Source organism: Zingiber officinale, chromosome 6B (genome assembly GCF_018446385.1).
Source record: "Zingiber officinale cultivar Zhangliang chromosome 6B, Zo_v1.1, whole genome shotgun sequence".
NCBI classification, from domain to species: domain Eukaryota; kingdom Viridiplantae; phylum Streptophyta; class Magnoliopsida; order Zingiberales; family Zingiberaceae; genus Zingiber; species Zingiber officinale.
Window position 1 is genome coordinate 55,937,887 of NC_055996.1, and position 27,965 is coordinate 55,965,851.

At 39.0% G+C, this 27,965-nt stretch overlaps 1 protein-coding gene across 5 annotated transcripts in view; it reads right to left on the minus strand.

Moving 5' to 3' along the window:
- Positions 1-3,679: 3,679 nt before the first annotated feature.
- LOC121992460 (F-box protein At3g58530-like) overlaps positions 3,680-27,965 on the minus strand; it is a 30,094-nt gene continuing 5,808 nt past the window's right edge. For 4 of the 5 annotated variants that reach the window (XM_042546852.1, XM_042546851.1, XM_042546850.1 and 1 more), the window contains 8 exons: positions 18,469-18,539; positions 11,828-11,914; positions 11,640-11,712; positions 11,510-11,577; positions 11,363-11,431; positions 4,127-4,232; positions 3,923-4,053; positions 3,680-3,828 (listed from right to left, as the gene is read on the minus strand). In XM_042546852.1, the coding sequence (XP_042402786.1) occupies positions 3,988-4,053; positions 4,127-4,232; positions 11,363-11,431; positions 11,510-11,577; positions 11,640-11,712; positions 11,828-11,914; positions 18,469-18,539 (540 nt within the window). In that variant the 3' untranslated portion in view covers positions 3,680-3,828; positions 3,923-3,987. Of the gene's footprint in view, positions 3,829-3,922; positions 4,054-4,126; positions 4,233-11,362; positions 11,432-11,509; positions 11,578-11,639; positions 11,713-11,827; positions 11,915-18,468; positions 18,540-27,965 lie in introns of those variants that run through there. The other variant, XM_042546853.1, reaches the window with a different exon arrangement.

Sequence of the window (27,965 nt, forward strand, 5' to 3'; positions counted from 1 at the left end):
CAAATCCCTTGAAATACATTTGTATACATTTAGGGGGAGTTTTCTTGATGAAAACAAGTATAGATTGGTTAAGATAAATCAAAGTGAAGTTTAGGATGGAGTTTAGTTTCAATTTCGAATTTTACAAGTTTCGATTTTCAAGGGTCATTAACCATTCCTAATCCTTTGGAATACACTTGTATACATTTAGGGGGAGTTTTCATGATGAAAGCAAGTATGGATTGGTTAAGGTAGGCTTAGGTGAAGTTTAGGTTGTGGTTTAGTTTCATTATTAAATTTTGAACCTCAAAACTTTAAATTTTGATTTTCCTAATTGTTTAGGAACTCCAAGTCATTGTTGGTGCAATGACAGAAGTTTGACCATGTTTTTAGGGGGAGCTACTCCTTGAATGTATGAAAAATTTATCTTCAAGGACCTTGGAAGAGGGTTAAACCTTCGTGATGGATAATACTCAGGGTCGAGTATTGGCGAACAACGGAAGATTGATTATCTTTATTGCTAGGATGATAAATGCTCTCGGATGAGCATTGTGGAGTAGGTTACTGCTCAAGGGGGAGCATTGGATTAATGAAGGGGATCAGACCTTCATTGGTAACGTGAAAAATGCTCTCGGATGAGCATTGAGAAGAAGATTACTGCTCAAGGGGGAGCATTGAATACAATGAATGGGAGTTTCATTGGGAAGTTGATGCAATCTCTAGGATGAGCATTATGAAGTGAAGTAGAGCTCAAGGGGGAGCTTAGGCGGCAATGAATAATATGAGATCTTCATTGTGAGGTTGTTAATAACATATGAGGTTGTAAACAACGTAGAGTTAACTCTTATGGAGAAGAATTTGTTTTCAGTTTTTGATATGTGACAAAGGGGGAGAATGGAAGGTTAAGTTAGGCCTTCATCCCAAGCAAGGGGAGTTTGCCCTCTAGGAAAGGGAGAGAATGAAGGAAACCTTAATTCATGTCTTGTCATAAAGAGGTTAAGGCTATGAGATTTAGCCTTGTGATAAAGAAGAGGTTAAGACTATGAGATTTAACCTTGGTATAAAGAAGAGGTTAAGGCTATGAGATTTAGTCTTGTGATAAAGAAGAAATTAAGGCTATGAGATTCAGCCTTGTGATAAAGAAGAGGTTAAGACTATGAGATTTAGCCTAACTTAAAGGTATTGTCAAATATCAAAAAAGGGGAGATTATTGGGGCAATTTCCCTAGGTCAAGGTTGACCAGTTTGACTAATCTTAAATTGAGTCAAGCTTGAGTCAGGATTTGAGTTTTGATGTTTGACAATATAAGGAGATTGCTGGAGCAATCGTCCGGTTGTGGAGATGGTCAAAGGATTGACCAGGTTGATGATAATACAAGTCAAGTAGGTCAAGGTTGATAGGAGACTTGACTGGGAAAGTCCTAACTGGATGTTAGACATTTGGAAAGTCCTAGTGAGGAGCTAGGCAGGAGAAAGTCCTGGTGAGGAGCCAGACAACGAGAAAGTCCTAGTGAGGAGCTAGACAGGAGAAAACCTGGTGAGGAGCCAAGCAAGTGGAAAGTCTTGGTGAGGAGCCAGGCAGTTGGAAAGTCCAAGTGTGATCTTGGCAAAGGAGAAAGTCCTGGTGAGGAGCCAGGCAATTGGAAAGTCCAAGTGTGATCTTGGCAAAGGAGAAAGTCCTGGTGAGGAGCCAGGCAATTGGAAAGTCTAAGTGTGATCTTGGCAAAGGAGAAAGTCCTGGTGAGGAGCCAGACAATTGGTAAGTCCAAGAGTGATCTTGGCAAAGGGTGTAAGTCCAAGCATGTGGTCTTGGCAAGGTAAGTCCTAGTATGACTTGGCAAGGAACACCCGACAACTAAAATGAAGCCGAAGGAAGCTCCTGAAGGCAAGGTGTGAAGGATGGAAGGATATCCGAGAGACGCAAGGCTGATGGAGGAGGCTAGAAGGCTAGTTTGAGGTTGGTCGGGTGTGGGCAAATGCTAGGCATGGAGACCCAACATGTCACGGTTGACCGGAAGTTGAGTTTGGGACTTTGGATTTGAGTTTGAGTCAAGTTCAGAGTGTTCAATCGATCGGGCGATCGATTGAACAGGGTCCAAATCGATCGATCGATCGATTTGGACCGTGCTGTGATTGTGGGAAGGTCCAATCGATCGACCAATCGATTAGGATGTGAAATCGCAAGCACAGAGACTTTCCCAATCGATCAAGCGATCGATTGGGAGCTCCAATCAATCGATCGATCGGGAGCTGCCAATCGATCGATCGATCGATTGGGCAGCAGAAGCTCTCACGCGGACGCGAGAGTACAGAAAGGCGCTGAATCGATCGGGCGATCGATTCAGGCAGTCCCAATCGATCGGTCGATCGATTGGGAAGTGACCGTTGCGCAGGATACAGGTGATGGACGACTGCGATGGAGCGGTGCTGACGTGACAATCGATTGGGGTTGATTTCAATCGATTGGAAGCACAGGATATAGCCATTGCGGAGCGTTTTCTCCGTAGATCTTTGCGATCTCTTTCCTGCGAGCTTACAACGATCTTCAGCGACTTTCTCCGATCTTCACCGCCAGTTCTTGAAGGCTCTTAGGAGTGTTCTCTCAAGGTTCAAGAGACAACAACAAGCAACAAGTAAGCAAGAAGAAGTAGCGTTTTCATTTGTATCTTGTACTCTCTTCTTGTATTTTTGTTTGTGTAGTTGTGTGAGTTTGTACAAGGCTTCTCCGCCTCCGGCTGCGATCGAGAAGGAGTGTTTCATTAGTGGAGATAGCGTCGTGTGTGGATCCTTGGATTACTCACCTCATCTTGAGATGGATACCAAGTAAATTCGTGTGTTAGCGTTGTAGTGTGTTTGTATTTTATTTTCCGCTGCACAACAAGATGAAGCAAACCGACGCAAGCGCGACGAAACGCTATTCACCCTCCCTCTTGCGGACACATCAATCCCAATAAGCTATTCACCCGTTCCTTTGTCCATGTCGACCAATGTTGGCCAAGCCTGTAAACGTGGCTGAGTCAGCCACGAGTGTCCTTTTCTTTCGTCGTGTCGAACAGTGTGCCTGAAAAGTATCCAAAGGTAGTCGTCCATGTGTCATACTGTTCAACAGGGGTATGCTTGGATGCTTGGTTTTGGTAAACCAACGATGGGCTCATGATTTTGAGCCCGAGGTTTTGTAAAAGTGACGCTATCCCGTCACTTACTCAAGACTTAGTGGAGAAGAAAGGAATCTCCGCATGTGACGATGGACCCAGTGAGCACCCGACATGCTCACGACATGTGACGATGCCCCTTTTCTTTTTCTATTTAAGTCCTATTGTAATGATGGAAGAGCATTGTACATTATTTTATCAATGAATGGACACATCTCGATCAGAACCAAACATTTCTTTGATTGGAAGGGAAATTTGATCCCTTATATAGCGTACATCAGGCATAGGTCTAAGTTGAGTCCTACCAAAACTACTAAATATAAAATTAAAACAATACTTTATTTCAAATTTCCATTAGAAAGGGTTTGACAAATTCATGACTGTGCTGAACAAAAGTCCAACAAGGCAGAAGGATTCATGTATTCATTAGTGGAGAATCAGATATTTGGCAATGATAGGGATCAACTTTATGTATTCATTTTTTTAAAAAAGGTAGATGTTCTACCATCAATTGAGTAGACACTACTAGACACCCTACCTGGCTCAGAATTTGCAGCAATTACCTCAATTTTATAAGGAAAACATTTTTTAATTGTGATAAATCTGGAGACAAATGATTATACAATCTTCTAATTATCCCAAATGAGGATATGTGACCCTCGGTAAAATGGGTTGATAATGGTTCCAAATCGCCAAACCTTATAGACAAAAGAAACAACTTGTTAATGTGGTAACAACATTCTCCAAACATATTAGTAAAAACAAATGAGATAAAATTAAACTTGTGTTTACCTCTGTTAAAAAATTGGCAAGTGGAGTTCAGCGAAAAATCTAGTACTGACGCATGAAGTTTCAAACTAACTATGCACTTTGAAGCACCTCAACAATGGGAATAAGTGTAGCAAATGCTCCCGGCTTCTTTTCTGAACATTCACAAAGAGAAAAAATAAGCTACAAAACACAATGAATAAACACGTGGAGTACTAGATACTTGACCTTGATGCCAACACAACCATTAACATCGAGTGTCATCAGTGAATTTGAGCTGAACTTTGATAAAGCTTCTAGACATGCATCTGTAACACTGATTATCCCATGTAAGCTGTGTAATAAACATTACATGAAGTTAATGTGATAGTGTGAAGTGTGAACCATAGTGTCTCCATAATCCCATCTCCATTAACATGATCAAATCTTGAACTTGCAAACATGCAGATAAGATTCTACCTGTAGTACCTAGGATGACTCCAATATCTAGGGACTAGGGAAGGAACAATAGAAAATTTTTATTGGAATATTTTTCTTTTGATGGTCTCCTAGGTTTAAGCATATAAAAGCACAAATCCCTCTCCCCTCTAATTTATACTATCTTTCATGCTCAAACTCTCTCCCTTTCTTCAATTGCCATGACTCATAATTCTCTTGCCCCACAAGCTAGCGTAGATGATTCATGTAATGGTGTTGCCACAGATAAGCCAGGGGTCGATTTCTAGCGGATGCAGAACCCTCGTGGGTTACCTCCCCCATGCATGCGCAACTGTTGCTGGGTGAAGCCCCTTATGATTTACCTGTATCTAGCTAGGGGATCAACGATATTGGGCTACCTAAGGTGAGCGTTATCACCTTTTGCCACAAATGACTCATAATTCTCTTTTGTACTAAATTCATCACCAAATGGAATCAAAATTGCAAAATGATCCCCTATTTGTAGCTTACTAATGGATTTATATTTGTATGCTTGCTATGAAAGGATTTAGAGAGTTGAGTAGCTATCAAAGCCATTAGAGAGTGATTTGTGATTGGATGAGGTAAAGGTGCAATAGGATTTAGAAGTTTAAAATTTATCATGTCATGCTAATCAAGTGCATCTCAGATCAAGAATGATAGTGTTAGGAATATTATTATGGGTGCTCTCATTTTTCATTGTAGACGGTAGGGGAGCCAGCTTTATGAAAAGGAAGAACCACCACGCAATACTCCATGCCTCCTTCAAGATCTTCTAGAACTTCACCACTTGTTCCAGCCCGCTGACCCATTGAGCAAAACCCAACTCAATCCATCAAGTCAAGATGCTCCATGAGCTCCATGTGCACATATATGAGAATTGTCAAAACTTAAAAACATGGTCAAATGTGACCATAATTTAGCATGGTTTCCAAGAATATCATGTATGCTCGCTCGAACATTATACCACACCATCCGCCAACATTGATTGCATTATTGAAAATTATTGCATGAGCTTATTTTTACATTAATTTTTATCCACATCATCTTTCAGATTATTAGGAATGTTCCATCCCCAACATTTCAATTGGCTTCAGCTTCAAGATGAGGAAACGGTGAATAAGATGAAGAAACACTACGACTAACGTGGTCCAAACGGAGGCACTAATACGAAGCTAGTTCATTGCACTGCCCTTGGATAGCAGTAGTCTAATCCAAACCTGATAATCTACCTTGTTGCAATGTAAATCTCATAAGAAAGGGTGCATGGTTGAATAATATTGCACTGCTAGAAGCAGGTTTGTTGCCCTTGTTGATTCATGAAATATTAGTGACTTATTGAGTGTAGATGCTGTGGGAAATCATGATTTGGTAACTATAAAAATATTCCATAAATTATACAATATGATAGCGTAGCTAGTTTGCATAAAAATTTGTTTAGTTGTGTTTATATAAGTTTGCTTAGAAAAGTGTGTTAAAGCTTCTAGGCTTTTTATTAGAAAAGGTATGATACTTCATGAAGAATAAGTATCGATCTTTAAGATTCCATGTATTAGACAACTTTGGAGTTAAAATAATTTTAAATTTCCAACATGAAACTAGAGTCGAAACTTGTTGATTGGGTCTTAGTACTAGTCATCTTATAGTTCACCATCATTCAAGCATTAGCACAGCCCTCATCCATGAACCATTCACATTTTGATACCTGGTTTGATTCCAACTCTCCTTGTTCTTTCCTTACAAATAAGAAGCTAATTCTTTTTTCTTTCTTTGGTATTTTCTATCTTATTCCTAATCTATCCTCTCTTTATCTTTATGTCCTTTTAATCTTATTTTCCTGTACTCTAATCCCTTCTATTCATCCATTTTTAGTCTTTCTATTATCATTCCCTTGTCTTATTTATTCTCCTCTTTTTCACTCCTCCTCTCGTTCTACATCTTTTTGCTTGTCCTACATTTTATTTATGCCTTCTAAACATTTCTCTTGCTCTCTTTTGTTTTAATTGTATCCTCATTCTTCATCCTCCTGTTATTATTTTCGTACTTTGCATTTTTTTAAGGACATTTTCATCATATTTCTAGTTAACTACTTAAACTCCTTTTAATTATTTATTCTCTTCTTTATGTTTCTTTATTTTAGGTTTTATCTTCTTTTTCTTCTATAACTCATTATTTAGTTTTTGATTTTTTTAAAAAAATATTATTTCACTCCTTATCATCCCATATGGTTTCATTCACCACATATCGCATACATCTACTATCATCTCCACCTTTTACCGTTTTGTTCCAACATTATCATATAAGTCATAATATTTTCAATATATCGCTAGTATTCTAAATGATGGCCGAGGCAGGTATCAACCGCACCGCCTTTGCCTTAGGTAGTGCTTTAGGCGGTTAAAGATAGGCAAGGCTAGTGAGGCAGGTGAGGCGCATGAGGCAATCAAGGGTTTAGAGTTTAGGGCAAGACGGTTAAAGTCAACAAAATTAAAAAAAATCCTAGATATATTAATACACTTTCTCTCCCTTCCAAAACATAAATAACTCCACAAACCCACCAAGTCACCCACAACCCACCTCCTACCTAGAGCCACCCCTACCGCAGCTGATTGCTGCTACTACTAACACATTAGGTTAGCTTTTGTATTTTTTTAGTGAGTTCTTGTTCTAGTTTTTAATCTTTTATTTAATTATTAAAGATTAATGGTAAAAAATGAGAAACAACCAGAGGCGGAATTGAAACGAAAGTCTAGTGATATTGTTTGGGATTATAGGGTGTTATATTTCAAAGAAAATAGAGATTGGATCACATGTAAATTGTGTAAGAGGCTTATTAAGGGAAGAGTTTATTGGATAAAAAATCATATTGTGGGTATTGTAGGACAAGTTGAAGCATATCCTAAAGCATCCGAAGACAAAAAAAAAAAAGAGTAAGAACTTATCTTGAAAATAGCAAGAATAAGAAGCGAGAAAGGGTGGAAAAACTAAAAGAAGAGAGGACGGAAGTAAATATAGGTGTTGATGTAGAGGATGATAATTGTCAAGTGGAGGGAGATTCTTCTAAAAAGAAGTCAAAACATCTCAAGTCTATTAATAAGTGGGCATCCGCAATCGATCCAACAATGGCAAGATAATAAAACATAAAAGATGCATTGAAGTTAAAATTTACAAATGATGTGCATGAGTACCTTGCAAGATAGATTTATGAGATGGGGATTCCTTTTCATGTAATTGACAATCAAAGCTTTAGATAATTTGTAGAGGTGGTTGGCCAATTTAGCACGGGCTACAAACCTCCAAGCCAATATCTTCTAAGAGAGCCACTTTTGAAGCAAGAAGTTGAGAGGACCAAATTATCTCTAAAAAAGCATGAAGAAGAGTGGATGAAAAATAGATGTTCAATTATGGCCGATGAATGGACGGATTGCAAGAGAAGAAGCATTATGAATTTATGTGTTAATTGCAAACTAGGCACTTCATTCCTTAGTATATACCATAGAACTTTGACTATTACGAGGAAGTATACCAAGAAGAGAGATATTGTGAGGCCCGGGGTGACTAAATTTACATATGATGAATGGAGAAAAACAAAATTAAGTAGTGTGAAGGGGAAAGCGGCGGAGGCAATGGTAAGAAGTATCTCTTTTTGGAATGGTGTTTCTTTAGCTTTGAATGCTTTCACCCCTTTAGTGAAAGTTTTACGCCTCGTTGACGGTGACAAAAAACTCTTAATGGCCTTTTTATTGGGTGTACTTAAACAAGTCAAAGAAGAGATTAGAAGGCTTTCAAAAAACAAGATCATGTCACCCCTATTTTGAAGATTGTTGATGAGAAGTCTAAGAGTAGACTTGATAGTCCTTTGCATTATGCCCCTTATTGAATTATATTTTTTTACTTCAAAGATCCAAACATACAAAATAACACCAATGTTATGAATAAGTTCTTGATTGTGTTGACAGAAGTTTTCCCACCGATAAGGGCATGCAATCCACCATTTCTAATGATGAATTGTTGAAGTATAAGAGTAAATCTAGAAACTTTGGAAGAAAAATGACGGTTGTGGCATATGAGAAGGGAATATATACCATGACTTTGATCCGGGTACATCTCTTTGCTTTATTTCTATTCACTAACAAACATGTCTCTTTTACCTATTTTTGGGTTTATTATTTTTTTTATCTCTTTACTTTTTAAAGTTGGATGGTGGTCCAATTATGGTGGTGCCCCTCCAAACTTACAAAAAATAGAAATGACATTTCTCTTTGACAAGTAGTTCATCGGGGTGTGAAAAAAATTGAAGTCAATTTGAAGGGGTAAGTAGTAATTCATAAATTATGTTATCTATTCTTTATTCTTATTAGTTTTTAATAATTTTCTAATTGTTAGATACATACTACGAAGAGGAATAGGCTCGAGACATCAAGATTGAATGATCTTATATATGTCAAATTGAGCATCAATCTTATAAAGAAAAGTAAGAGAAATGGACGGAGATTTGCTTATATCCTCTTAAGCTAGTGAAGCTCAAGGTTGGCTTGTTGATGGTGGTAATGAAGATAAGGTAGAGCCAGGTTCAGGATTTACTTGGAGAATGGTGGCGGAGGTCTCGAGAGTGGATGCAGTACTACAACCAAGGAGTGCAAGAAACATCCCCATTAGAGAACTTGATGAGGATTTAGATACATCAAAGGAGGAGAACGAAGAAGATATTGATTTTGAATCCAATGATGAGAGGATTGTGGATGTAGTTGATTGTGCATGTGTAAATTATTTAGAAGATTAGTTATGTTTAGTCTAGTCCTTGTTGGTTTGTTGTCATGTTGGATTGAAACTTTGAATTTTAAGCTTAGGCTTTTGGTAAAATTAATAATATTACTTTTTTAATATTAATATGGTAATGAATCTTTATTAATTATCTTGTTAGTTATATTTATATATTATTTGTACCTATATAAATTGTATTATATTAAATGAAGCTTATTTATGCATAAAATCATTTAATTACATATATTACATAAAGAATGAAAATTATTTATAATATTATGTATAAAAATAGTAAAAAAAATCAACTGCTTAGGTACTGCCTAGGCCGCCAAGACAGTAGGCGATCACTGACCGCTCCACCACGGCCTACTGCCATTTATAACATTGAATATTGCTTGAACAATTTGTATAAATATACCTATTCGACTATAGTAATAAATCAATGAAGTAATTATTTCTTTCGTTCTAATTTTTCTCTTTCAATTCTGATTCTATTATATTTTTCTCGTGACGCCTATAATTAATTTGCCCACCTTTTTTTAATTCCTTCCATAGTTACACTACACCTAAACATACTAATTGTACATACTTTTTTTTAAAAAAAATATCTTACATTCAATCATGTCGTTGTCATCTTAAAAAAAGATCTAAGATGCCTTTCGTATATTCATAATCACGTTGCACCTTTCCTCACTATTTTCCTTTAAAATCTCCACAAGTTCCTCCTCTATTGCTCCTCTCCATCTTTATTTTATTCTATTTCCCTAATGCATTCTTCATTTCTTCCTCCTTTACGGGAATCATAATTTCCTTTTAGATAAGTTCGTTAGAATTTTTAGAAAAATCAAATACAAAAGCCTGTTAGAGTTGTTAGAGTTTTTATTTTAAAAAATTTATTAATTTGTGAAGAATAACTCATGTTATCAATCTATGGGGTTAGGATATCATATAATAGATAAGTTCGGAGTTAATATATTTTTTTAATTTCCAACATATGTTACATGTTGATCAAGGACTTTATCAATATGATGATATAGCGTGGAGTGCCCATTAAGGTTGTTCAACAATTGTACGAGGATCACATAATCAAATTTTTGCACTCAGATTTTTTATGGCATCTAACTTTCAGATTTCCATCCTAATGGGTGAGTTCCCGCTGAGAGTCTTTAAGGAATCTGAGTTTTCTCATTGGAATACAGGAGATTAGAGTCATTGAATATCATTTGTGAAGGCCATGGAGAAGCCCCATAACAATGGAGGAAAAAAGAAACTATGATTTAAAAATTCACTTCATTAAAATATGGAAAATGACAATATGCTAGAAAACAAAGGAAGAAGAGTGAGGTACTGACAAGAGGAGAGAAGTTGTGAAGAAAAATATAAAAGATATGCGGGGACTTTATAGGACCATACACAGGTGAGATGGTTTAGGAGAGAACATCTTGCTGCAATCTGAATTTGCTTGCAACATGTCTAACATCCATGGAGACAACTTTTCTTGGTGGTGGAGAGGGGCAGTGTTGCCCAGTTAATAGGGTTGCACCAGCGGGTTGATGTAGTTGTGAAACAGCGATAAGAAAAGAGGCAGAAATATGATCAACAGACAGTAAAGGGACCTATAAAACAAATCTGCAACTTGTGGTAGGTGAGAGAATACAGAAAGTGCAAGGTGAATGAGAAGCTTTGTAGAATAATGAAAGATGGTTGCTCCAGTGGATTGATGTGATTGTGAAGTAGCAATAAGAAGAGAGGTAGGTATGAGATCAACAGATGGTGATGAGGCCTATTAAACAAATTAGAAATGTGTTTGGTGAGCAAGAAGGGTAGCAAGTGCAAGGGAAATGGGAGGCTTTGAATTAATTCTCTAACACCCATGCCATCAGTGCTATTTATTATTTAGTAGCTCTGCCCGAACCACCTACAGCGGAGTGTAATAAGACGAGATACAAGGGGACAATGGAAAAAAAAGGTGGTGGTGTGAGGGGGAAGGGGGGTCGATGTGACTAAACAGGGAAAAAAAGCAGGGACAAGCAGTAAACTTAGGATTATAGACATTGTGACACCAATTACCAAGTGCACAGATAGCTTATTTCTTTATTAAATTGAGCTCCCGATGAATAAAGAGGCATAGCACTGTAAACTAAAATAACTTAAAAAAATTATCAACACTTGAAATAGGACTAGTCTTTAACCAAAAAAAAAAAAAACCTTGTCTTTAGATACACGAATTACACTAAATTTTACCTCAAAAGCTCAAGAGATCTGCAACCTTCTGCTATGGCAACCACTCCCGTATCAGTGACACGTACACACCTTCCATATAAAACATAAGAGTTTCAAGATTCATTGGTCTTCTTGGAGATCAGATGAAAGCATTTGCCAATAATTTACCATGTCAAATTCAAGGAAGCAAGATTTTTGCATCCTGCTATGCAGGAAAGACCTTCATCAGTTAGATTCTGAAATACAATTAGTACAGTTAGATGTCCAATAATATGATCAATATGAATTTAACTATTACCTGAGCACCACAGAGATCTAAGAATGTGAGATGAGACAAGCATGCTATCTTTTTATATGCTGCATCAGTTAAACTGTACGAAAATAACAAAACTATGACAATAAATACAACTCAGCTCTGTTAGAGAGCACAAAAACTTTCAATTTTTAATCCAAAACCACATTAGATCCAAGAATTTCAAGTGATACCTTGAAAGAGCATAGAGGTTCAGTCTTTCAAGCAAGGAGCACTTAAGCAGTATCTGTTGTAAACCACCATCAGTTAACTTTGTGCACCTGGAAAGCATGATCTTGGAGATTGAAGGCCAGTAGCAACCAATATAAACATAAGCAGGCAAGAGAATTACTGATCTTCTTCAATATATTTGATTAACAAATATATTGAAAATAATAAAATATACAGAGTGCATAGCAAACTAATGCTATCCAGGAAGGATGAAAAACATTGAAAAGGTTGTATTTAAGGCATTTTCCATTTTCCAGATATTCCCTATTATTCCAACCATAAACCTAAAAAAACAATATAGACCTCATGTCCAACTTCTTACCATAGGTATGTCGATATGGTTTAGTCAACATTAGAGAGGAAACAGTTTCTGGAAAATCTCCTGCTTCCACTGTTTCTTGAAGTGTGTGATTTATGCTACCACGTTGACAAGAGTTTGTGTCTTTGTGATATCCTATCATTTAATTAATTATTATTTGGCTTTAGTTAATGATAATTGATATTTTAGCCAACGTTCCATGGCTAAAGATGGCCCAATTAACTTTAAGGTTTGGCTGAACCTATGGGTGGTTTTGATTTGAATATAGGCTTAAAATTGGCTAATAATTTGGTTGATACAAAGTTCATTTGAGGTTGAATTGACTGAACTAAAATAATTCCAACTCGTCCACTTGTTTAAACCTGAGATTTAGTTTCAGGTCATCACCACCTTGTTTTCATTGCATAAATTGTCTCCTTCTCCCTGGTACCTGATTCTCTATGGCCTCATAGTGTGCCTCTAGATGCTTCCATCGTTGAGCACTCTAGCAGCATTCAAGGACTCTCCTTAACAAGAGCAACCAGGGGCGATGCCTTTAAACTAGGTCTAATCATGATGATATCCCTTTTCTGCTCTCTTAATTTCTTCTCTTCTTAGCAAAATGGCAATGATCTTTGCCAATCGGTAAGCAGTGGACATACTAGGCAGCAAGGTTCATGCAGCCTCCCCCTCTTGTATGTTAGTTGCCCTCCTATCTGTTGATCAGATGTCACTGATTGGCGACTTCAAAGCAATAATGATTCATGTCTCCAACAACATTGACACCTATGTTGGCATTGGGAGTGCAGTGCTACAGATATAGCACAGTGATACTGAAGATCTAGACTCCAATGAGATGTAGTAGTTGACACCTTCGTGTGTGGAATCATTTTGATATGCCAACAGTGTATATTCGCTGGTTACCAGCTGTTTTGAGCAGAAGCTTTGCATCTATGTAACTGACACAACACCTCTTTTTGCTAGATTGACAAACTATTCTTAGATTTGTCGACAGCTAAATTTCGCCTTTAGTGTGCCATGCAATGTGTTCTACACGGAAAAATCAGTGACAATTTTATCAATTTGATCAGCAACCTCCCTTCATGTTGGTAATCGCTAACCTTTTATCCCTCCTTGTCTATGCTTAATGTGCAAATTAAATTTACTTATGTCTCGTGTTAAGGTTCAGCACTGACCAAAATGAGCAATCTTTTGGAAGCATAGATGGAGAGACTCTCTGCCTTCCTAAACCAGCATGAGTTGGATCCCTTCTTTCTTGTTGGTTGCAGTTTATGTGGTTGCAATAGAGTATGATTGGATCTTTGTGTTAGGCATATCAACGGAACAAGAGTTCAAGAGGCCATGTAGCTTCTTTCTGGTAATCCTTGATACATCATCTATAGGCAAGATTTTTCTCTCTTTTCATTAATTTGCGCCATGATGTTTTCTTTTGCTATTTGATCCATTTGTCTTATTTTGTATTGTTAAATTGTGTTGCATTCTTTCTGTTTGTGTTGATTGTTGCTTTTGTGGAAGTACTCCCTTGTGTTTGCATATGTGCTAGTGATTGCAATAGGTATGAGATCGTGATATTATTTCCCAAGAGGTTTTGTGCTTGTCATGATACATGATACATGATAGATGTTATAAGGGCTTCCAATGGTTGTTTTTAACGGTGTTATAACTGATTTTTGGTGTTAAAACCACTGCAGGTCGGCGTTAATGCCAACGTGGCATTGAACACGTTCAATTGCCTTCTTTATAAAAAAAAAAAAAAAAAATACTCGAACGTGTGCTCAATTGTCTTCTTTATAAAAAAAATAATAATAAAATAAGATGTTTATAAAAAAAAATATCTCACTTGTCACGCACTGAGTTTATCTTCTCTTGAACACATGAGTGTATTTTTTTATTTTTTTAAATTTTATTTATTAAAAAAATTATAAATTTTAAAATGTATTAAAAATAATTATTATTATTTAAATATTTTAAAACATATTTAAAATGTATTTATTTAATATGATATAATTTTAAAATGATTGAATGGACTGTGAGATCCATAAATAATGAGTGTTAATGTTAAAAGGAATGTGGGTGAAAGAGATATGTTGTTATAATGAGTATGTGGTAGTGGACCCTATGTTTTTTGATGAAGTGGTGGATGTTATAATGGGAGTGGGTTGCGGATGCCCTAACACTGCTTGTATAGAGGTTTTATATATTTTTATGTTAGTCGAGGAGATATAGTTATTTGTCATATGTTAGTTAGACTATTTGCTGTGAAGGCTAAGTACTAACTGATGCATAATATATAATATGCAAGGACATATTGTTTATCATGTCATACAATGTGCCAAGCTATTCTTTGCTTATGCTCATATGTGTAGTTTTCGCCCTACCTCATCTTGATACTGAAGCAAGAATGGACCAATTATGCCCTTACCTTTAAAGATCAATATATCAAGAATCCTTGTGAGCATTATTTCTGATAAAAAGTTCTAATTGAGATATCAATAGCACTCACAAATTCCACGACATAAATGTGTGTATGTTTAATTCATGCATCATGGGGCATTTCAACTAAAGATTGAACCAGATGGATGAGGTCATAAAGTATTCTAGCATATTCCTTAATAGAATCATTGCATTCTGTTGATAACCAATATTCATAGAAAGCTTATGCCACGGATTGGAAGTATAGATATTTTTTAAGCCTTATTATAATTATTTTTTTTGATAATCCTATTTGAGCTTTCGGTCCAACTAGTCCTCAAGGATGATGGCCGGCCCCACAAATCGACCACCACGCAAATCCGGAAGTGCGAGCGGCTCCTCATTCAACAGCCAACGTCCCAAATTTTTCATAAGGAAAATGTCCTGTAATGCCTTAGTTGAGATTTGAATCGTGAGTGCTTGAGAAACTGCTTGAGCACCTTGCTGTTTCACCATAGCCCGAAGGGCTTGAAGCCTTACTGATGTTGGAGCTAGTTTATCTGAAAATAGCTAGATAATGCACACTCTTCCCCTTTTGAACCTGGGTTTGGGTAGAGCTGATTAACTCTAACAATCTAGTATCCCTACACAAATGCATGGAAAACTTGATAAACATACCAAGAGATGGGAGTCCTAAGTGTTTGGAGTTTACTGAAATATTGGCATAGTTAGCAAACGCTGACCATCTCATTGCTAGTGTAAAATACGGCACCTAAACATAAATAAAATACTAAGGTTATTTGAGGAATAACCTTAACGAAATTTTTAGGAAATTTTAGAAATTTTCTGAGAATTTTTCGGAGCCCGTATGGTGTATGTTAAGGGGATGCATGTATAGGCTAAGGAAAAGCCTGCTATGGATGTCCCAATTAAAGTGGGAATTAATTATTTTAATTAACCTAGGAATAATTATCTAAACCTAAATTCCTAACCCTATTTTTCCTCCTCGCCGCAAGCCCCAAACTCTCTACCAAGGCCGACTTTTCTCCACCTCCCGATCCCTTTCCTCTACCCGATCTCTTCCTCCCTGAGCTCGCGACACCACCGACCCTTCTCCCCTTTCTTCACGCTGCTGTGCCCTAGTTCTCCTCGCGTCGACGCCCTCTCTGCCGAACACCGAAGGCCACAACCGATGCCCTAGGTGTCACCCTCTTCCTCTGCAGCGCGCCGTCGCCGCACGGAACAGCGCCGACCGCCTTCTCGCTGTGCCCTAGTTTCCCGATGCCGATTTCTTCCTCTCTGCCGAGGTTGCGTCACTGCCGTCCCCTGCGGACTCACACCCGACACCGCCGAGTTCACTCTTTCTTCATCGCACCGCCGCCGACGATACTTTGCTTTCCCTCTGCCCTAGTGCCAGTAGCCGGATCTCTTCCACCTCCGGCCGCTACAGGAGCTAGTCAAGTAGTGTCGAGCTTTTCTCTCGCGTATCTGCCCAAGAGCCCTCCAGCCGACCGCCTCTGGCCGATCGCTGTTCTTCGTCTCTCCTGTGCAGCTCCGTTTCGTTGACGAGGACCGATTGAGGGTAGGTTGTCTAGCTTATAGTTAGTTTGGGTACTTGGTTTGGAGGTGAGATTGCTAATTTAGGATCTTTGGTTGGTGGACAACAGCTTCGTCTACTTCCAACAGCTACTCCTTTCCGGTAGCAAACACCCTAGCAGTGAAGTGGCTATGAGTTTGAGGTAAGGTGTAGAGAATTGGATCTTTTCTGTAGATCATGGATTTATTTTTAGATTGTAGAGAAATTGTTTTCTTTTTTTTTGTAGCGCACAAAGATTTGAAACTAGGAAAGGTTAGGAATAAACCTAAACTTATATAAGTTTAGGTTGATTTTGTATAGATTTTAATCTAATTGAATAGTGGAATAGTTAGGGTTAATGTCTATGATCGATTAGGATTTTCCCTAATTAGGTTTGGGTATTTTATTTAGCTGTTTAATTAATAGGAATTTAGCTAAATAAAATACATGTATTGATTGATGCAGGACTTTGATTCGAGTCGAGCGTCTCGACGACGGATTGGTTGATACGATCTTCTTTTTGATGCGAGTACTTCTGACTTATCTCTTGATATAGTCATGTATATTTATAGTGGTAATGATTATGCTTGCATCTGCTTTGATATGCCACTATCTGGTTCCTGTTGTCTGCCTATATTCCTATCTGTTATACATTTCTACTTATATTTTCCTTGATTGCCGTCATGTGTATCCCTATTCATAGAAATAGTGACTTACATTGCCTACTGTGTAGTAGTCTTGTTGTTGGTCATATCTGATTTATGTACTTAGGTTTTGATACCTAGACCATCGTATGATTTACTTCCTTTTTGTGCATTTTATATGGAGGGTATATGGTCTGTATCTACATGTTTAGTGTTATGCACTATCTTGCATGATTGCATGCTGGCGATGGTCAGCTCCATTATTGTTGAGTGCATCGCCAACTACATGATCTGCACACACAACCACTCATGAGTTAGTGATACATCAGGAGGGTGTGTGCATCTTGCTCTGTCAGGACTCCGCCGATCCGCTCGGTAGCGATGACTGCATCGTATAGCGGGCAGGGATCCCTCCCCTATGATATAGGGAGATGAGAGCATTGAGCTCCCCCACTCTGTTTGGGGTAGGAGGATAGGTGTACTCCGATAACATCCTGTCCACTCGGTCACTCAATAGCAGTGATGGCAGAGTGCACAGTTGTCATAGCCCTACCCACTCAGTCTCACCATTGCGTGTGAGATGGCTGACTGGCGTCAGGGGTGACACATGTCATTTTTGCACCATATGCATAGATTACATTTATTGTCTGTGATTGCTGCATTTTGGATGCTGCATTTGTTTGGGTTGCATATGTTTGACATGTATATTGGTGACATTTGTATCTGGTTTGACGACCCTTATATTCAGATAGGAGGTCCTGGTGAGTACAATTTTCTTCAGCATTTCCAGTTTGCATTTCCTATCTTTGTTCATAAAACTGTACCACATGATAATTACCGTTAGTTATATCTTATTATGCATGTCTATCTAGTATCCGCTGAGTTGTTGAACTCACCCCATTGATTATTCTTATTTCAGGTTGAAGCCGTCAGGAGATTCCAATTGCTAGTCCCTTTGTCACAGGAGTATACGTTTTAGTCTTTTGGTTTTCCATTTATTTGCCTTGAAACTAAGATCTAGACTTGGATTGGTTTGTACTTTGGATTTTGTGTGGTTTGTCTTTACGTAATGTACTGGTTGGGTTTATGTTTGTTTGGTGGAGTTTTATTTGATGTGTTTTGCTACGTGTCTGTCGATCGGCAGAAGAGGTAAGTTTAGATGTTGTTTTGCTTTCTTTTGTATTGTGGTGATAGCCGGAAGCTGGCTTTATTATAACTGCGTGGATGGTTTTATTTTTGTTTGTTATATATATACCAGCCGTGTTGGCTGATGAGTGTGAGCCCTGAGGGCAATGTAGAAATGTTTCAGGTTGTCACCCGTACAGGGGAGATGCTGCCGAAATTTATTCTGGCAGAGACTACCTGGGGCGTGACAGCTAGAGATGTGAGTCCTAAGTGTTTGGTGTATACTGAAATATTGGCATAGTTCACAAACTCTGACCATCTCATTTGTTGCAAGTGGGTGCATAACAAATGTTTGAGAAGGAATACAAACAGTTCTACTTATATCCTTAGTTTTCTAGTAAGATCACTACATAATGCATAATGATCAAGTGTCAAACAGGTTGTAATTTTTCAAAAATGAATGAACTCCATGAGAAAATAGAAACACAATGATTAGCTAGTTAAGTACAAAGCACAACATAGACTCACCTAGTAATGTCTAGATCTTGTAACTTCTGGTAATTATCACCAATTAGATGCAAGCAGTGATCAGAGATATTCTGCAATTTTCCAATGAAATTATAAACAAAACATTTCATAGTCATTTTACAGACATCAAAAAGTCACAAGTTTGAGTCGCACAAAGCCTCAGCCGTAGACAAATATTATTCAATAGCCAGATAACACATATTTAATGAAATTAGTACAATATCCATATTAAATTGAACAGTGTCATCAGAATATCATCCTTCTAGTTTAAACCTCTTATTCCATAAATCCAAAATGATGGAAAGACAAAGTTTTGCAAATTAGATGTCAATTAAGTATAGTATGATAGTTCAACATACTGAATCATAGTATAATGTAGAAACATGTTGTCAGCATGCACAAAGCATGCTCGGACTTAACATTACAACAGGGGTATCATGACTAATGTGGTGCAGGTTAATCATTGGATAACCTCAAATATGCTTGTGTACCTGAAATAGTTAGACCAAATGACCAAAATAGTTCCAACTTAACATCCAGTGCATGGTCCTAGCTCTATGTAAGCCAGTTATTAAAGTGGCTATCTGTAATCAATGCTATGCAGCACATAATTATTGTCTGTTTGGTGATGATGCAAAAAGAATTAAATCCCTCCTAGAATTATTTGTATTATTATTGCCTTGAGAGAACAAGTCATACTCCCTGGAGTTAGCCCCCTAACTCAGTGGCAAGGCTGGGCATAAGGATTGGGTCATTGCTCCTTTAATCCAGTCTATTGGTGCAAGGCATGCCAAGCAATGATAGGATTTGCGGTAATGCACGGTGGCTGTCCAGACTTGGATTGTGGCGAGCAGATGCGATGATTGGACGTGTTGGATCTGAGCATTTAGCCAAGAAGACTTGTAGGAAACGCGAGCAATGGCATGCATCGGGTGCATGCAATGCAACACGATGAATGGAACAGTAATCGCCTAAGTCCACGGCACTAGGCCTGGACCAAGTACAAGGCATGCAAGCTGACCTATGGCATGGTGGCAAGACAGTAAATGATGTGGACAAACAATTTGTACATGTGGATAGTAGTTGACAAAACTGTCATGTAACCGTCAAACCAACTGCTACCTATCCGTTATAAATAGGCAAAGTTAGGCAACGACAAAGGGAGATGAATGTGTGAGCAAATCTGTAAAGAGTTCACTTTGTAATCCTTTATTGTGTGAATAATAAAGGTTGGAAGTTTTTTCTATACATTATGTGTTGCTTGCTTGTGACTTTTGTAAGTCAAATTCGAGGAAGACATTCTCTTGCACTTTTGTGGTGCATTTGTGGGCTAAATCAAGTGTGGGACTTGGTGACTGCGCAAGAAAATTGCTAAGGCAGAAATTGACCTGTGACAACGGATATCAGAGCCTAGAAAGATGGTCGGAGCAACCATGAGAGAAAGGATTGCAAATCTTTCCTTAATCAGTTCTATCCCTTTGGGAGAAGATAATTACAATTTGATTGCAAAGATTGCCAATTTGAAGGCTAATATGGAGCGCATTCAGTGGTCTCTGGTTCAGATTTGTAAGGATAATGACGATCTGCACTTTGAATTGGTTATTCCGTGAAGGGCAATAACTTCTAATGCAAAAAAAGGGGCTGGTCGTCCAATGGTAAGAATTCCAAAATCAAAATCTTTTAGAAGCACACTGAGTGCAAGGGAACTTGAAAATTTGTTGTGGGATATGGAGCAGTATATCTTGACTGCTAGGGTGCCTTAAATTGAGAAAGTGACAATTTCTAGCATGTACCATGTCGGTGATGCAAAGTTACGGTGGACGATGCTAGTGCGGGACGATAGAAAATTGCCACTTGGGATCGGTTGAAGAAGGAAATGAAGATTAACTTCTTTCGAGCAATACTTCATGGATTGCACGAGACAGGTTGACACGTCTCAAACAAAACAATTCTGTGAGGAACTACGTCAAATAATTTAATTCTTTGATGTTTGATATTCAAAATATGTATGAGGAAGACAAGTTGTATAATTTTTTATATTGGCTGCAGTCATGGGCACAGATAGAACTTCGAAGGCCAAATATGAAGGATTTGCCTAGTACAATTGTTGCTACCGACACCTTGGTCGCCCTTCACATAAACAAAGACAATCTGAATACTTCTTCATCTTCCAAATCCAAGAACACCCAAAAGGATTAGAAAGGAGAGTGGAAGAAAGATGGCAAGAAGGATGGGAAAAAGAAGGATATGGGAAACAACTAATGGAAAGGGAGAACTGCCGCTAGGAAAGGATAACTTGAAGAACTAGGGTTGCTTCTTGTGCAATAGCCCTCATATCGCCAAGGGTTGTCCCAAACATAAGAAGTTAAATGCCCGCTTGGCGAGGGAGAATGTGGAAGTCTTATAATAAGAAGTTGATACTCTTGTTAATCCTTTACAATTATTAAATCCAATTGTTGATTTTGATCTTGTTGAATTACTAACCAATATGTCACAGGACATGGTGCGGGTGCATTCACTACTCTTACACATTTATGTGGAAATGAATGGGAAAATTGTTAATGTCATGGTTGACACAAGGGGTCACTCATATCTCTGTGTCTGCCATGGTGAAAGAAAATAGGTTGTTGGCTTATAATGATCCTATAATTATTGGCACTTGGGTTGGAAAGGCAAATATGATGGTGATTCCACTTGAGGATTTGAATTAATTATAGGTATTGATTTCTTTTAGAAGACAAAAACAGTACCCATGCCTCACCTGGATGGAGTAATGGCAATGTAAGAGTCAAACCTTTACTTTGTTCGCTGTGTTCACCCTTATAGCAAGGGCTAGAACAAGGGGAAGACGGATCTACAGTGTCACTTGAGAAAGGCTTGAAGCAGGGTGAATCAACTTGCTTGGCTACCTTAATTGACATCAAACTTGACAAGAGTATTGAGTTGCCCAATACAAAGTTTGATAATGTGATGTCGTCGGAATTGCCGAAACATTTGCCACCAAGGAAATATTGACCACAAAATCGAGTTGATCCCTAGTATTGTCCTCTCGCAAGGTCCCCATACTGTATGTCTCCAATTGAATTTGCTGAATTGCAAAAATAGTTGAATGAATTGTTGGAGCCAGGATATGTCCAACCATCCAATGCTCCATTTGGTGCACTTGTGTTGTTCCAGAAAAAAAATGGTTCCTTGAGGATGTGTGTGGATTAAAGAGCCAACAAAGTGACAACCCAATTCCTTTAGTGCAAGATCTGTTGGACAGATTGAGCAAGGAATTATGGTTCACAAAGCTTGACTTGAGAAGGGGATGAGGCCAAAACACCTTGCATGACTCATTATAGTTCCTACGAGTTTCTTGTCATGGCATTTGGTTTGACAAAGGCCTCTGCTACCTTTTGCAATTTGATGAATGAGGTGTTGTATGACTTCCTTGACAATTTTGTTGTAATTTATTTGGATGATACTGTAATCTACAGCAAGTCATTGGATGAGCACTTGGAGATGGTGCTGGTTCGACTAAGGGAGTATCAATTTGTGTGAAGATGGACAATGCTGATAAACCTACAAAGGAGGAGACGAGGCTGGGGATGATAGAGGCGCCTCCGGAGGACAAAAGATAGTCACTGGTACAGGTGGAAAGGGAGAAACCTGGGACTAGAAAGCGGAAGACCCAAAAAATGAAACCAAATCAAAGAATGTGACATAAACAGAGATGAAGTACTGACGAAGAGTAGGGGAATAACACTTGTATCCTTTCTGAGACCGTGGGTACCCAAGGAAAACGCACTTATGAGACCGAGGAGAGAGTTTATCAATGCTAGAATCAAGATCATGAGCAAAACATATAGAACCAAAGACCCAAGGTGGTAAATGATGAAGAGGATGATGAGGGTAGAGGATATGATGAGGTATTTTACCCTGTAGAGTGGAGGAAGGCATACGATTGATGAGATAACACGCAGTAAGTACGACATCACCCCAAAACTGATGAGGAACATGAGAATAGAGAAGAATAGTCCGAGTGGTCTCAAGAAGATGACGATTCTTGTGTGTTGCAATCCCATTCTATTGAGATATATGAGGGCAAGACGTGCGATGCAGTACACCATGAGATGCCAAGAAGGAACGAAACTGAGTAGAAAGATACTCGCATGCATTATCACTTTGCAATGTTTGAAGAGAAATACCAAACTGAGTTTTGATTTCATGAAAAAAAAGATTGAAAAATAGAAAATAATTCTGAACGTTCCTTTATCAGATACAACTATGTACAACGGGAAAAATCGTTTATAAAAGTAACAAAATATCGTGATCCTAATGTATAAGAAACACGACTCAAACCCCAAACATCAGAATGAACCAAAGCAAAGGGGGATATAGCCCGACTCACAGTGCGAGGAGAAAAAGAACTACGAACATGCTTACCTAACTGACGCGACTCACAAGATAAAGACTCTAAGTGAGAAAGACTATGATGTAATTGTTTCAACTTATCAAGACCTGGATGTCCCAACTAAGCATGAATAAGTGGAGATGTCATTGCTGAACCAACAAGAGAGGGTTGTTAAAGCCGATAAAGTCCATGGGACTCACATCCAAAACGAATCATCCTCCCCGTACTCCGGTCCTATAAGGAAACAGTCGTTTTAGTAAAAGAAATAACACAATCACGAGACCGAGTAAGTTGACTTATTGACAATAGATTAAAGGGAGGTCCGGGAACATAAAGAATATTATGAATAGAAAGAGACAGAGAAGGATGAACAATACCAATACCCTTGGACTCAGTTTAGGAACCATTGGCCACGGTGGCAATTGATAAATAACCAGAAGTAGTGAGAGAAGAAAATAAAGATTTATTACCACTGCCTAGGATCTAATTACGAACATGAGAATAATCTGAGGGCAAACCATATAAAGGCAGAGACATAAAAAAATTCTTCCGATTTTCAAGCTTTGCAACAGGAGTGGCCGCAGGTGAAAGTAGTTCATTGAAGTCATAAAGAAGGCTAGAGACCGAACCCATATAAGTTGACATTGAATCCTTAATTTGATGGGCACTGAGAATGGTCATGAGATCTTCACAAACTTGATAGAGTCGCCGAGAGGTGTTTGTAAAGAGTTGTTGAGCCTGTGTCCAAACATCTTTACAGGTTTTGTGTGTGCGAAAGACATCCCTAAGAGATGGATGGATGGTGGCTCAGATAATGCAACACAACTAGGCGTCAACCTTTCTCCACAGAGGACGATCGACAACTTGGACATCCTCTTCGGTTTGAGAGAGATGTGTCTCATAACCCTGTCCAACAAGCCAAAGCTCAATGTGAGAGGCCTAAGAGGAGTAGTTCTTACCATCCAACTGCTCGAAGGAGAGTGGTGCAGTGATGTGGTTGGTAAAAATCAAAATATCCGGATTTGGAGTGCTGGAGGTAGCCATTGATCAGCTCGGTGAAAGAGGGCAGCAGCCTGACTCTTCGGCGACGTCGTAGCACCTCGGAGGCAGGCACGGAGTTTCTCTCCGTCGTCGGACTGCAGGAGAATTAAGGGTTTGTTGCGGCGCGGGAAAATTTAGGGTTTGCTGCGACGGCGCTGGAAAATTTAGGGTTTGCTGCAGCGCAAGGATGTTGTGACGCAAGGATATTCCACGCAGAAGGAAGAGCAGCGGCGGCTTATGCTCACGATCGGGAAAGAGATGCCTCTGCTAGCGAGCAAGGAATGGAGGCGGCGGCTTATGCTCGCGGGCGACGCGAGAGGGAGAAGCAGGCGACGCACGAAGGAGAAGCAGCGGCTTGTGCTCGCGGGCGACGCGAGAGGGAGCGACTTTCTCGAGACCGAGGAGCAAATCCTGGTTGCGGAGGTCAGCGTCGGCGTCAACGACGACCATGGAGAAATCGAAGTGGACGACGCAAGAGGGAGAAGAGGGATCGGGAGATTCTCAAAATATATACACCACGGACTAATAGCGGCAGCAATTGGGATCGGGACTAATAACTGTTGGAGTTGCAAGGTTGCAAACATAGTCCCATATTGGAAACACATGGAAAAGATCATGGGTTTATAAGAGCAAAGATATCTCCATTGGCATGAGGCCTTTTGGGGAGAGCCCAAGAACAAAACCATGAGGGTTTAGGCCCAAAGTGGACAATATCAAGCAACTGTGGAGATATCTAAATTCTTTTCGATCCTTCAATTGGTATCAGAGCCCAGACTGCAAGAAGGTTTAACCGCCGACTGTGCACAAGAGCTTATGGTCTGATTGAGCCATGTGGGTACAATATTGACCTCGAACAAAAGAAAGTGGGGGACTCCTATGTTCGGATCAAGAGGACCAGACACCAGGCTGGAAGTCCTAGTTGCGACTAGGCAAGGAAGTCCTAGTAGGTCGGGTGGACCGAGGGGCAGGAAGACCTGGTGGGTCGAGGATCGGACGTGGGAAGCCTATGGTCCTTTGTTTGAGGGGGGGATTGTTGGGGTTGCAAGGTTGCAAACATAGTCCCATATTGGAAACACATCGAAAAGATCATGGGTTTATAAGAGCAAAGATATCTCCATTGGCATGAGGCCTTTTGGGGAGAGCCCAAGAACAAAACCATGAGGGTTTAGGCCCAAAGTGGACAATATCATGCAATTGTGGAGATATCTAAATTCTTTTCGATCCTTCAATAACGACGACCATGTTTCTCCCGTCCAGGCGTGACTAATAGCGACAGCAATTGGTGGCGGCGGAGGAAAAATTAGGGTTTTGCTCTGATACCATGTTAAGAGAAAATCGTGTGTTAGACACCACGGAGTTATTGACTTATATAGAGAAGGATATACAGCATAATTATAATAATACCCTTAGTTATTATGTTTACAATATTCTAACAGTTTCTATGGAATTTATCAGTGGGTTTTCAAAGGTTAATGGCATGTCTTCTATCATGGTAGTGATGGACAGATTCTCAAAATATGTTATATTTATTGTGGCTCCTTCGGCTTGCCCTTCCGATGTTGCTGCTGAACTCTTCAATCGGAATGTGGTAAAGTTTTTCAAGTTTACCTAATGACATTGTGAATGATAGGGGTGCAAGGTTTACGAGGAGATTTTGGACTTCTTTGTTTAATATGATGGAAACTGATATGAAATTCTCTACTGCTAACCATCCATAAATTGATAGCAGACCGAAAGGATCAACCATTTATTTGAGGAGTACTTGCGGCACTATGTTACAACAAGTCAGAAAATTTAGCTAGAGCTATTAGATAGTGCACAATTCTACTACAATTTGCATGAGTCATCAACCATTGAAAGGAGTCCCTTTGAGTTAGTGTTGGGGACTAGTCAACAACTCCTGCGGAGATAGCCAAGCAAAAATCTAGAGGGAAATGCCCTACAACATATAGATATGCAAGAGAAAAGCAAGAGTTGCTTGAAAAAGCCCAAGACAGTTTGAGAAACGTGGCAAAAAGAATGAAGAAGTGTGTTGATCAAAGGCGAAGACCCTTAGAATTTTCTATAGGGGATAAAATGCTCTTGAAACTTACTCCCCAAGTATGACGAATCTTTTAAGATCATGGAGAAAATTGGTAATGTGGCTTATAGGTTGAATTTACCTGAAAGGCTAAAGGTTCAGCCTACATTCCATGTGAGTTTCTCGAAGGAGTTCCATGAAGATGAAAAAACTCTATCAAGAAGTAGTGCCAAGAGAGGTCCACTTGTTGTAAGGAAGCAATTCACTAGTGATGTTAAAGAAATCTTGAACCACAAAACCTTCGGAATGAGCAAGAGAAACAGAAAAACAGAATTCTTGGTTCTTTGGAAGGGAAAACCTGAACGAAGGCTACTTGGGAAAGGGATGTTATACTTTGGCAATTCGAAAAGCAAATTGACGCATACATGCAGAAGCGTTCGACAAGGACATCGAGTTCTTCTGGTGAGGGAGGTTTGTTAGCCCCTAACTCGGTGGCAAGGCTGGGCATAAGGATTGGGTTGTTGCTCCTTTGATCCAGTCTATTGGGCATGTGCACAAAGCATGCCAAGCAGCAACAGGATTTGCAGCAACGAGCGGTGGCTGCCCAAGCATAAGTCGAGCGGGAGGCAAACTTGGATTGTGGCGAGCAAATGCGCGGATTGGGCGTGCTGGGTCTAATCATTAAGCCAAGAAGACTTATAGGAAACGCAGGCGATGGCATGCGGCGATCGCATGCAATGCAGCACGACGGATGGAGCAACAATGGGGCAAGGGGTTGTCTCACCTAAGTTCGTGGAGCAAGGCCTAGGCTAAGCACAAGGTGTGCAGGCTAACCTTTGGCATGGTGCCAAGGCAGCAAATGATGTGGACAAGCAATTTGTACATGTAGATAGTAGTTGACAAAACTATCATGTAACCGCCAAGCCAACTGCTACCTATGCATTATAAATAGGCAAAGGAGAGGAATGTGTGAGAAAATCTGCAAAGAGTTCACTTTGTAATCTTTTATTGTGTGAATAATAACGATTGGGCGTACATGGTGTATTGCTTGCTTGTGACTTTTGTAAGTCAAATTTGAGGAAGACATTCTCTTGAACTTTTGTGGTGCATTTGTGGGTTGACTCAAGTGTGGGGCTTGGTGGCCGTGTAGGAAAATTTCTAAGACAAAAATGTGACACCTAGTATGGTTGGTTCCAATGCTCTAACGAGGGACAGGTACAAATCCAGCCAAACTCAAGCAATGTGATACAGTCTTATGTTTAGCTCAATTTCATTTTTTTTTTATTACAGTACGGTACTGGTACCATACCAGTCTGATGGAATCCGGAAAGCCGCATTGGATCTAAATTTTAAAAACTGCTTCCTATGCACCCTATCATTCTTTTTGTAACACGGAGTAGCTATTAAATTCCCCATTCAGGAAGTCAGCATAGCATGGCAATACATGAATTGGCATCAGAGCTTGGAAAGGTAGATAATTCAAATCAATAATTCATAGCAATGCTAACTATAATCCATGAGAGTGGTACAGAACTAAGGATAATACTCTGGTCCACAACAATCATACTTTTCAAAAAAAATTCAATTAATAGTTAATGCATTTTGAAGTCTCAAGTTTTCCATCTCCACCAGAAAAGGTGCCTTTGGTCCGCTGAAAGCTGAGTTATTCTCACATAATCTAGTTTCCATTTCCAAATAACAAAAGATATGGATGGCTTATACTGATAAACCCCTCTCTTATATTTTTGCTCCGTACAAGAATTTTCTCTCTCAGCAAGTTTATGCAGGGTTTGGGAATAGTATTAGCAAAATCAAGATAAACTTAAATACTCAAGAAAAATGAACTTGAAGCTCTCTAGTTCATATACTCATATCACTAACAAAGCCCTAGAATTCAATGATATCATTAGAAGCATGCATAATAAAAAGGGAAGGATGCAGAAAAAAATATGTTAGTGCATTATAACTAAAATAATTTATATGAATAATATAAGAAAGGTGGGTAAATGGAATAAAGGGTTCCAATCAAGATAATCACAA